Source organism: Geospiza fortis, unplaced genomic scaffold (assembly GCF_000277835.1).
Source record: "Geospiza fortis unplaced genomic scaffold, GeoFor_1.0 scaffold29, whole genome shotgun sequence".
In the NCBI taxonomy this organism is placed as follows: Eukaryota; Metazoa; Chordata; class Aves; order Passeriformes; family Thraupidae; genus Geospiza; species Geospiza fortis.
The window spans coordinates 3,584,325-3,596,183 of NW_005054349.1; the positions used below are offsets into that span (position 1 = coordinate 3,584,325).

Consider the following 11,859-nt stretch of genomic DNA (forward strand, 5'->3'; position numbering starts at 1 on the left):
ATTCCCCATGGGCTCCTACAGAGCTCACTCACTCCAGCTCCTCTTTAAGCCAAACCTGAAATCTCTGGAGGTGTTTTCCCTTCCTTGGCATGGCCATAGTCCACAGGTTTAGCTTGCTGATCACCCCAGTAACATCAGAAAATGCTGCACTGGGAAATGGACTCCACAAATGAAATAACTTGGAGGCTATGCAGACTATAGCTGGTTTCTCACTTTTTCTCCCAGGCAGAGGTCCCAGCCCTCATTCAAGGAGCAGATGGGTGAGAATCAGATGAGGTCAGTAAATTAAGGTTGTGCGCTGTTTATCTTTTTGCCAAACTACAGATGTAACTTCCATAAGGGTCTCAGAGCAGGTCAAGGCCCATCATTTTAGATGCTCCTGTTTGAGCAGGTTCCCTGAGCAGCACTGGACCAAGCAGTCCCCAGGATGCTGAGAAACTTTCCTTACACTTGTGCCAATAAACCATTTATTTATGGCCCAAAATGTATTGGTTGACCACACATTAACTGGTTATGATTAGGACAAAACTAATGAGTGTTAATCACTGGAGCCTCATTTACTTTGTCACTTATCATGGGATATAATTCAGGAGTAAACCCATGGAACAGAAGGGTTTCTTAAATCTTGCACTATTTAATTTGGGGACAGGAATACCAAAATGGATTGAAGAAAGCAGAAATAAGACTATTGATGATCATGTATGGAACAGTTGGTTGGTCCTTTATTATTTAACTTTCCTCCTCAGTAACCAACCCTTATTTCATCAAACCCCAGCACTGACAGCTTTCAGTCCTGAGGTTTGAGAGAAAGAAAGCTCAAATTTTTCTCAAGAAATTCAGAATATTGTTTTTGCATTTCCAAAGTTTCCCATGGGAAGCATTAAACTCTTAGTAGAAACTGCTTTTATATTCTGCTAAGGGTTGAGGTATTGGCCAGATTCTCTCTCCTCTCCTACTATTTTGGGTGTCCATGTGACACTCAGCAGAGTCCTGCTTTAGATCCACCTAAAAATGGGACTTCTCCAGGCAGAGGAAAACCCACTGGTTGAGAGAGAGCTGCTTTGAAGGTACAGAGCTTTTGTGGTTTGAAAGGCAAATTTGTCCTTGGTGTCCTCAGGTGTGGCTGTGCAATTTGATCAATTGACATTTGAAATCCTGCACAGCTCCTGCTGTGGTGGCTCTGGCAGTGTGTGGGCTCATGGGATCCTGCAGAACCCTGATTTTTGTGTGTGAATCACCAGCAGAGCCCATTGATAACCATTGATTGGGACTATCTGGAACTTCTAAAGGAAAAGGAGACCTGGAATGATGTAAAGGCACGATTTCAAAGATGAGACATTGTTTTGGAGAGATGAAAATATATTCAGATATTGATATCTACATCCTAGATTTAGGTAGATGTAGGTATAAGGTTGCTTCTCCTTATTTCTTATCAGTATCTCATTTCTACCCAGCCAATTAATGTATTAATTAATGTGTGGCCTGGACTGGATGCTGTAGGGGAAGGGAACAGAGCTTTACTTAATGATTTCTGTTGGTACATATTTAAAGAATTTGAGCTATGTTGTCCTTAATGGTCAGTTTTATTTTCTTGAAATAAATTTAGAGACTATAAATATAGATTCATAGCCATGAATCACTTCATAAAAACCAATTACCAATTCAACTTTTTAAGATGTATGTTAAAATAGATTTTAATCTACAACATGCAATGATGGTTTTTACTGAAATCTTAGAGAAACCCACTTATTTGACTATAACAATATATGATCTATGCAGTTCCAAAACTACCCTAAAAGCTGCAACTTCAAACAGCTCAAGAGCAGAACTTGGAATGGATATGAAGGTACAAAACTTCAGGAGGTCTTAGCAGAAACTTTATATATAGCTGGAGAAAATGCCACATCTTATTTTAGAAGGCAGTGGTTTATTACCTCCCAAACTGAACTGATTAGGGGTTTTTTTTACCTCCTTCTTCACATGGTGTAGAATCTTATTTGGATGAACAAGTGTTCCTTACTTTCTTCAAATTAAATCAATTTTCCCTCTAAGGTGTGTCTAAAATCAACTCCCTTTTTTTTTCAGGAAATTTGTAGTATCATTTGAAATGTTGTATTAAGGGTCTGCTGCTTCCCCATTCCAAACCAACACCCTTGCAAATACTCAGAACTCCCACAGTCCTTCCTCAGGGCTTTTATTCTGTCTCTATGACTTTATCTGGTACCTATTGACTACTGGGACTGGTTTCCAAGAGACATTTTGGAATGCAGTTTTTGCTGTTCCATCTGCAGATGTTCCCCACAGCAGATGCACAACTTGAAAAATAATAACTGCTAAAAATATGCAAGCTGTCAGCTTGGTTTTTACTGAGAGAACTGTAACTTCAAGTGAGATAAATTTGTACCTAAATGCAATGTAATACATTTAAATTATGTCCAAAGACTGATAGCAATCTCAGCAAACAGTGCAAACAATCATCATAAATGTTTGATTTGAGTCCAAGGTGGGGAAAGGTGGGGTAAAAATGTTGCTGGATAAGCTAAAAATACTGACATGAGTTTTGAAAAAGAAAACATAAAAAAACCTTAATTAAATAAGTGGTATTGACATTGTATTCTGTGTTATTCACAACTTAAAAAATAGCTCTTCCTTTATGCTTACACCTTTAAGTTCTCATAGCTGTAATGTTTTTTCACCTGACCTTGCAGAAAAGATTTGTCTTAGCCTACTAAATAAGCTGTGAAAGTACTGGGATTTCAAACAAACCTTTAAAAAAGCAATGATCCTTCCTTTACACTTAGTTCAAGGTTAATTCTACTTGCCAGGAAGACAGTAAAAGAAAATCAGTGAGAAATTTGAGTGATGAATGGCAACCACAGAGCCCATACACCTCCAGCAGCTCCCATTTGTCAAAGTTGCACCCATTGATAAAGTCAGAATGAGGGCAGGATGTCAGGAGGCTCCTTTTTTCATTGCACTCACACATAACAAATCAAGAGAAGAAATTGATATGCTGTGAATGTTGATAGAGCAAATTTGACAAACTGGCAGATTGTATGCATATGGAAGAGTTATGGAATGATGTACCTTAAGCAAAGATCACAATTTCATGACAATGTTTCTGTTCATTTTTCTGATGCAGAAGTGCTCCTTCTCCTCTGAGTGTGGGTGTGCACAGACACAAAGTGAGATTAATGCAGTAAGGAACTCTAGCTGAAAACAAAGACACTTTTAGGGCATAACTCAGAAACAAGTCTGCCTTTCCAAGTGCAGACTTTAAAACTCCTACCTCTCTGCAGATTCATCTGCATTTTGTTCCGTGATCATCTGCAGCTCCTGCGTGGTTTTACTTGACTCCTCTTTGCCAGAGTTTTCCTGGGCGCTGCTTTTGCTGCTGTCCTCGCTGGAGCGCAGCTGCTCGATGAGGCTCTGCTGGTGCCAGCTGCGGATGGAGCGGTGGTGCCCCGGCGTCGGGCCCGGCACGGGGGCCAGGATGTTGTGGTGCACGGGGCTGCTGTTCTTCTTCAGCCCATTTCTGTCCCGAGAGTGGCTCTTCAGCCTGCTCTGCACCGGGGTGCCCCTGTGCTCGTACCCTTCCTGCTGGTGGCAGCCCCCGGAGCCGGCGGAGCCCTGCGAGGGGTGGCTGAACCACCTCCAGCGGAGCCTCAGGATCTGCTTCACATCAAACTCCTTCTTTCCAGACACTGACATGGCTTTTTTCCAGAGAGGGAAAAAAAAAAAAAAAAAAAAGACAAAAGCCTATTCTTTCAGGAAGGAAATGGATTCTTTGTTATCTCTTCTGTTTCAACTCCTCTTCTTAAGGAAAGGCAACAGCAGAACAAACACCGGCAGCTCTGTGCCTCTGTCTCCTGATGAATGCACCGCGAGCCTCGCAGGCGATGCTGAGCTGCTGTTAGCTGTATAGGTGGGAATCCATACTGACAGGATGATGAGGTCAGACCTTAAACAAGTAAATCAGCTTAGAACAGGAAAGCAGCAACCATAACACTCCCCAGCTGCCAGGCTTACACACTCGCAGCTCCACAGCGCGGCTCCCCATATATAACCCAGCCTCACATGATCCTCAGGGAGCCCGAGCTGCGACTTAAGATGCAGGGGAGCACGCACAAATAAAGTGACAAGACTTTCTGTCTATCTCAGGGCGTTCTCCATCGAGCCTGCTAATTAGCGATGCTGCTTTTCACTGGAGATTTACAGAGGATGCTTCCAGGCGGCTTTTTGGTGGCGATTCGCTGCGAAACTCTCCCCGCAGCTCCCGCGGCTCCTTAAGGGGCTGCGTTTGTTTGTCTGGCTGTGTAAAATTCCTACCAATGGCCTCGGTGTGGTAGCACTTACCTAAAGGAGAGGCAGCCTTTGGATGCATGCTGCAGGACTGGCTGTGTCTTCTCACCTACCCATGGGTTTCTCCATATAATTGCAGGGCGAGGAGAGGAGAGGGAGGGAGCTCCGGAAAATCGGAGATGTGCTCCCTGAATGACTGGATCTGTGGCAAGCACAGTTTCCTGGCTAAGTGCCTGTGTAAACAGCCTTTCCCATCCTGCTCTTGATTTCTCACGGACAGTGAAACACTCGTGGAGTTGTTTTTTTTCTGAAAACACCTTTCTTTTCTTGCTTTTGGTAGCGTGCGCCGTAACGCGCTTTCAGCAGATTTAACAGGGGAGAGGTTTTCATTCCCATCCCTTGGTTACCAGGCAGGGCTGTGAGAACTGTCTCCTGTGTGGTTTGAAATAATGTACACAGAATGTTTTCATGTGCAAATTGAAAAGAAATGAACGGACTGGATTTTTTTTAATGTTATATTCTCCCAGGTTGGCTACTGATGGTCTATCCAACTGTAGGCAGGGTGCAGAAATAGCAAAAGCTGTAACACAAAGTCAGTAGAGCATGATTCAGAGAGGACCCCTCTGTAACATGCCTCTCCTCTCAGAGCTTCTGACATTAATTTCATTTTTCTCAGTTTTTTCTGTGAGTTTTTCTTCTTTTTTTTAACAAAATTCTACAATGGGACATTGAACATTCAAATAAAATCTGCTCTTTATTCTTTTGGACTTCATATAATACAAGCAAGGAAATGTGAAGTAGAGTTTAAAAACCTAAAGAAGAAGAAAAAGCAAAATGAGAGGATAAAACTAAGGAATTTGCAGTTTTTATGCTGGGCTCTGCTGCTGCTGTCCTATTCATGGTATTCAAGCAAAGGACGTGCAGCATCATGGGCTGGATGCATGTGAGAGAAATTACAGGATGAGTGAAGAACTCATCAAAATAATTGAAAGATCTTTTCCATCTGGATCCATAGAGGGAAAGACTTTGTACAAAAGAAAACCTGTGTGAAAGGCTTGGCCATAAAAGGCAGAAAGGAAGGAGCTGAGGGAAGGTTTGACAGACGTAGCCAATGCATATTTGTTGCTATAGAGAACATTGAGGCTGAGCTGTTGCAATTAAATGTACATTAACAAGATTTCCTTTGAGATGTTCTAGGAATAGAGAGAAGCTAGAAAACTTATTCAACTTCTGATAAGTTACATTAAGAAGAAGGTGTGTAAAGGCCTTAAAGTGCATTTAGTAAGGGGGTTCAATTCAAGCTTGTTGAGGATGTGAGCTAATAAAGAAGCTGCAACCAAACTTCAGGGACATTAAAAGATTTCTAGACAGTGAGAGGATCAGTGAAAAGGCTGGGCATTGAACAGAAGAGATTGTTGTATATCCAGAAGTCAGTTTAAGATGTTTTCACACTTTATTGATGACCTTTTACAGCAAACTAAGCCTTTCTGAAGACCCAAGTGTTTCAGGTATTTTTTTCTTGCATTACACATATATAATATTCAATATAATGTTTCTTGACTTCTCAGTTTCAGCCTGCACACCTAAGGATGTTTTTCTTTTCAATTTCACACAAGTAATGAGACCCAGTGGTATCTCTATATATTCCTGAGGATTGCCTACATGGAAATTTGACATCTATTTTAGGGAGGGAGTCTCTATATAACAAGTTAATGAAATAATTTATGATGAAATCTTGTAGAGGTGGACAGAGAACACGGTTTCTTGCCACTCTTTAATCAGGTCATTGAGCTATCTCAGCAGCTCTGTCAGCTCCTCTTAGCAACAGCTCTGATACATTTAATCCATATTTTTCCACCATGTCACAAAGCTTCTGTCGGTTTTCTTCCCTTAAATCTCTTTTGCTGAAGTCATCCTTTGCTCTGAGATATCATCAAAAGCATATTCCTTGCATTTTACAGGGGAATGTACAAGCAGCACTTCTGCTTGTGAATTACTCCTGTTCCTGCTAACTCAGTACAGGTTTTAGCAGATGCAGTGAATTTAGCTAAAATTAAAATCGTCAAACTGGACATTTGCTGAAGAGACCACCTTGCTCAGAAAGTCAGCTTGAGTCAGCACAGGATATGTTTCACATGGGGCATAAGGAGATTATTTTTCTACAGAGTTTTTTGTGTTCTGGCTAAAATTTCAGCGTGCTGTACCAGGTCAATATAAGTGATTTGATAACCCAAAATTTCAGGCCTGAAATTATTGGAAGTGTGGCATATATATGTATAACCCTGGAGGAGCTTTATGCCATGTACCTGCTTTTCATCATTTTCATTTATCTTCTGGTGAGAAAATTAGTTCTCTTCAACTTGAATGCAATGTGTGATTTTTCTGCATCTCTCACATACTTTTAAGTGTATCTCTGATTGGGTTCAACCTTCTAAATTAGAAAAGAGACAAGATATAAGACTTTTCTGTTATTACTTTCCCTTATTTAACGCCTTTGGTCTCATTTAGATGAAAAACCATGTAACAGCATTATTCTTTCCCCTCATGGCTGGAAATCTCCAAAGAACAGAATTTTCTAGGACCACAGCAGGTCCAGCCAGGGCCACCAAGAGGGTCAGGCAGGTGGAGCATATGATGGATGAGGGGAGGCAGCTGCAGCAGGGTTTGTTCAGCCTTATGAAGAAAAGGCTCAGGGGCATTTTCGTGCTGCCTGCAGGTACCTGGAGGGAGAGCAGAGGCAGAATCAGGCTGTGCCAGAGGAGCCAGGGACAGCACTGGGGACAGCAGGCCCCTGTTGGGCCGTGGCAGAAGCTGAGGAGATGGCAGAAAAACTTTCTACCTGTGAGGGTGAGCAGGGAGGTGGGAGGAGGCTGCCAAGAGAGGCTGTGGCATCTCCTCCCTCTGGGAAAGTGAGACCCACTGAGGGTGGGCAGGTCCTGGCACAGGTGCCCAGAGGAGCTGTGGCTGCTCCTGCATCCCTGGCAGTGCCCAAGGCCAGGCTGGACAGGGCTTGGAGCCACCTGGGACAGTGGAAGGTGTCCCTGCCATGGCAGGGGTGGCACTGGATGGGCTTTAAGGTCCCTCCATCCGAAGCAGTGTGGGACCCTGTGATCCCACACAAGTGTCACTGCTCCAACTGGGCCTGCTCTGAGTGGCAGATCAGCCTGGATGAGCTCCAGAGGTCCCTCCCGAGCTGTTCTGTGCCTGTGTGACGTGCCAGGGACTCTTTGATGTCTTTATCTCATGGCTGTGGTGCAGCCAAGTACAATTCCTGCGGCTGTCAGCTGTGAGGAACAAATCCATCTCCAGAAATGTGCCCTGCAGTGCTGCAGCACAGCATCCCTGCCTGCAGGGCTGAGCGAGGCCAGCTGCTCATCCCTGGGGAGGCTTGCCAGGACTTGGAGGAAAAAGAACTTTTTGTCCACAAAAAAACCTCCATCCCATCCAATCCATACAGGATTTGGAGAAAGGTCTTTGCTCCCATTAGGAAAACACATTAAATTTGATGGTAGACTGGCCCCCAGCAGGAAACTGGGAATGATTTGAAAAACCCTGTGAAAACATATAGAACTTGCAGATAATTTGAATGATATGTATTAAGAGCCTAAATAGGGTTTTGTAATCATTTTAAGATTACATCTGTCAATACCTGAGGCACCACTTGGTTTAGGAAATGATAAAAGCACTTTGGTCATAATATCCCCTATATGAAGAAATTGTTAATTTTGTTACAAATCATGTTTTAAATAGGCTTCAAAAATTACTTTTAGCTACAGCTGCCTCCCAAGTTTGTCTGCCACCAAAGCACTTAACAGAAAGGAGTTTTGTAATGATTTCAAAATGTCTGAATTTTTCAGTTAATAACTCGGTAATTCCTTTGAAAATTGAAGCAATAGGAATATATCCATACAGTTGTGTAATGTTTATTCTTTTCTCAATAGAGACACAGAAAATTATTATTTTTTCTTCTTCTTTTTGCCCTGAGCTTGGTAGCACAGTATGGAGAGCCTGTTAGAAAAATATCTCTCTGATCCAACAAACTTAGACAAGAGTAATAAAAAGAGGAATCATCCACCTTTCTTGTAAAATAATCCCAGAAAAATACCACTTGTGGAGTCTGAAGGAAGCCAGGAGTATTGCAAGGACTAGGTTAGTAGCAAGAGCTGATAAAGTAGTTCTTTGCTGGATATGAAACAGACCATAAAAATTTGAATTTTCTTTTAAATTCAAGGATATCTTTGGAGCAGAGTTCTTCAATGCCAGGTAACTGAGTCAAATAGGGAAAAATCTGCATAGGCTGAATGAGACAATCAAAAAGCACAAACATATGTTTTCTCATATTTTTGAAGATATTTTTTGTCTATTATGATATTACATTATTTAGAAAGTCAAGTTAATTACTCATATCAATACTGTTTACAGAGTTTGCATTGGTGGGAACAGCACAATAAGATTCACATGTGCACAGATTGTTGATCACTAAATCAAACCCTGTTTAAAAACTGTTCCCTGTGTGCCCAAGCTGTGCTCCACAGGGTCTGCACACTTTGTGTGCTCAGCACTTCCACTGCAGATCAGGCCAGACACAGAGAACAAGAAGTTGAATATTTTTATGACCCTGTTTTGAAAAATAATGCTCAAAAGAACTCCCATTAGTCCATCCTTTGTGCAAGAGATAGGCCAGGAAACATCTGCATAGCACAGCAGCAGCACTCAGGAGTCAGAGCTGAGGGGAAGGGAACAGGACAAAACCCAAAACAAATAGCTCTATTTAAAATCTGCAGGAAAGATCCTGCTTTCTTTTCAAAGAAAACTTTCAATGCCACAGACTGATCAGTTTAAGGCAATGGCTTCCCATGCTGCCCATAAAGGAGGCAGGAGAGATGATCCACTTTAGGGAAGGTGTTGACACATTTAAACACAATTGCTTCCTCAAATAACTGGGAACTAGCCTACAGATTGCAACCCACCCACAAAGCCCTGCGCCAAAATTGGATAAAAATCACAGCATTCCCACAAGATCCAAGGAAAAAGCATGTGAGACATGAGCCTGGTATGAGTAAGTCTGACTAAGATCTTGACAAACAGTGGCAGTGCTGTCACCCTCAAAATGGCACCAGAATATTGGAGTGGAATAAGAAATAGCAAATATCCAGAAGGGACTCCCATGGACAAGGGCTTGAAAGTGATGCCATTAATGCAGCAAAAATAAAACTCAAACTCATGGCTTGAAACTTGTCACAGATCAAGAACAAGATATAAAAGAATGGAAAAATGTGGATTGATGCAAAGATGTATAAAAAATATTTGGACTGAGTTTTATTGCTGTGAACTCTCTTCAGTTTCTCAACATCTTTCTTGTGCTGGTGGGGCAGGGTTGTGCAAACCTGGCAGTATTTATTAAAGGTGACTGCTGCTTACCTAGTAAGCACTAGTAAATTACCAGTAACTACCAGTAAGTAGTAGAGTTGTAGCTGCAACTTGCATTTATTCCATGAAATAGATGGATCAAGCAAGCATATGATGGCTTATATTCCACAAATGTAAAAGGATCACAGTGGTCAGGTTCTTGCAGAAAATACTGGGATTTTCTGCACACTCAGTGCTAACAACAACCCCTATTTAACCCCCAGTGATTACTGTTGGATATGAAGGAGTATGGAAAGGATCTGGCATACCTTCAACAAAGGCCAGTGTGTGGATTTGACACTTGTCAGTACAGCTCTGTATCATTTGCCATCTGAAAGCCCTGGCAGAACAAGGACTCATGCCCAAGGTCAGTCCTCTCTGGGAAGTTTTTTTAATGTGACTCTTGTTCATTCTCTCTCAAAAAGTAATAAATGGCACCTTTAATTGCAGGAGAGGGGAAACCTGGAGGCAGCTGTATTTCTGTGCACTGTAGAATGTAATGGTTCTTAGGAGTATTTAGGTTTTAATCCCACAAATGTGTTCTGAGGCTCATGAAAGGTGCTGTGTGTCAATAAAGCCTCTTAAAATATGTAGTCCTGCATCTCCCCTGAATCCCTGGCTTCAGGGCTTGGAGAGATCTTCAATTATTCCTGGGAAATGAGCACCTGGGGCAGGTGTTGAAGAGGTCTGAGACAATTGTTTGGTGCCTTTCTCCTGAATGGCTTCTCTGAGGCGCAGACATTGATTGGAACTCAGGCACGCAGCCCAGCTCCCACCAGCTGGGATTTTGTCTCTGCAAGGGTGCAAAGAGGAATTCTGGAGCAGCAGCTGCTTTGCCTTTGCAGCAACAAGGGAACAGTGACATTTCTTACAAGTCGAGGCTCTTACTGCTGGGGTTTGTAACATAATAATCCATCAACCTTCACTTTCCCTCCCAGCTGTCATCGCTTTTCCTACCAATTTTCCCAGAGGTTTATCTCTCCTTTGTGATTCCATAAGAATGCAGGGGACAGAACAATTTTTAAAATCGTATGTTCAAAAGCATCATAGCCAAAGTTCATCTGGAAAAAGTGCTGTGAACCAATATCCTTGTCAGCAACCTGTCTCCAGCATCCTGACACCACTGCTTTGCTCATGTCCCCTGTAAAAGCACACAATAACTCAATTTTTACTTTGACAAAAAGCCATGCAGATCCACATCACAATATTATTGTTGTTCAGCCTGGCTCTGGCTGCTGTCAGCTGCCAAAACACCTTGAGGCTGCACTTTCACTGTGTGATACTGGCCTGGAATATAAAAATACAGAACTACATTTAAAGCACTCAAGTCCTATCCTTCTCATGCAAAAAATAATCTTTGGTTCTTTCACGTTTGCAGTTTTTAGAGCAGAGAGACTCAGCATTTCTATTTTGGTGTGTAAGGAATTTTTAGTGTTTTCGTATTTTCTGGGGGAAGAAAGAGATGTACATGTAAGTACTGTATCATAAGGGGAAATCTAGGAATTGATAGGAAAATAGAATATGTTTTCTCTTCATATCTAATTATTAATAATAAAATGGTACTGAACAACATAGTGATTATATTTGCAAGTGATAGCAAATTTCAAGGAGAGAAGGATGGCATGAAACCTCTGAAAAACAGATTACTGAATGTAACATACAGCTTTCTGAGACAAAGCCTATTAATGACAGATTCCCAAAGGGCTAGGGATACACAGCTTGCTGAAGAGAAACAAAAGGACAGAAACCAGCACATTAAATCTGACTATTTAGCATAAATGGCTGAAAAATCCACTTATGGCCTAGGACAGGGGTGTGATTGAGAATATCACCTCTTTTTTAATGTAGATTATGCTGATTTAATTTTCTTCAGAACTTCACCAACAATCTTTGATACAGCTCCTTATCTCTTTATCTTGCACCTGAGTTTTGCTGTGGTTTGTGGCACCCCAAACCCCAGCGATGTGAGAGGAGCTCCTGTAGGTGTGACAGAGTTTCAGTGTTAAAAGCTGCAGCCAAAAGCTTTAAGTCCATTTTCAGTTTCCCAGCTCAGTTTGGGGTGTTTGAGTGGGGTGCAGCTGCTCACTCCTGCATGGCTGCAAGGGGGAACTCTCCTTCCCTGGGATGGGCAGCAGGGATTTCTGGTGC

The 11,859-nt window shown here is 42.1% G+C and overlaps 1 protein-coding gene across 1 annotated transcript in view; it reads right to left on the reverse strand.

The window, feature by feature from the left end:
• Positions 1-3,711, reverse strand: part of KLHL4 (kelch like family member 4) — a 38,860-nt gene extending 35,149 nt beyond the window's left edge. The window contains exon 1 of the mRNA XM_005423280.2: positions 3,290-3,711. Coding sequence (XP_005423337.1) covers positions 3,290-3,711 — 422 coding nt within the window. The remainder of the gene's footprint in view (positions 1-3,289) is intronic.
• Between the last annotated feature and the right edge of the window lie 8,148 nt (positions 3,712-11,859).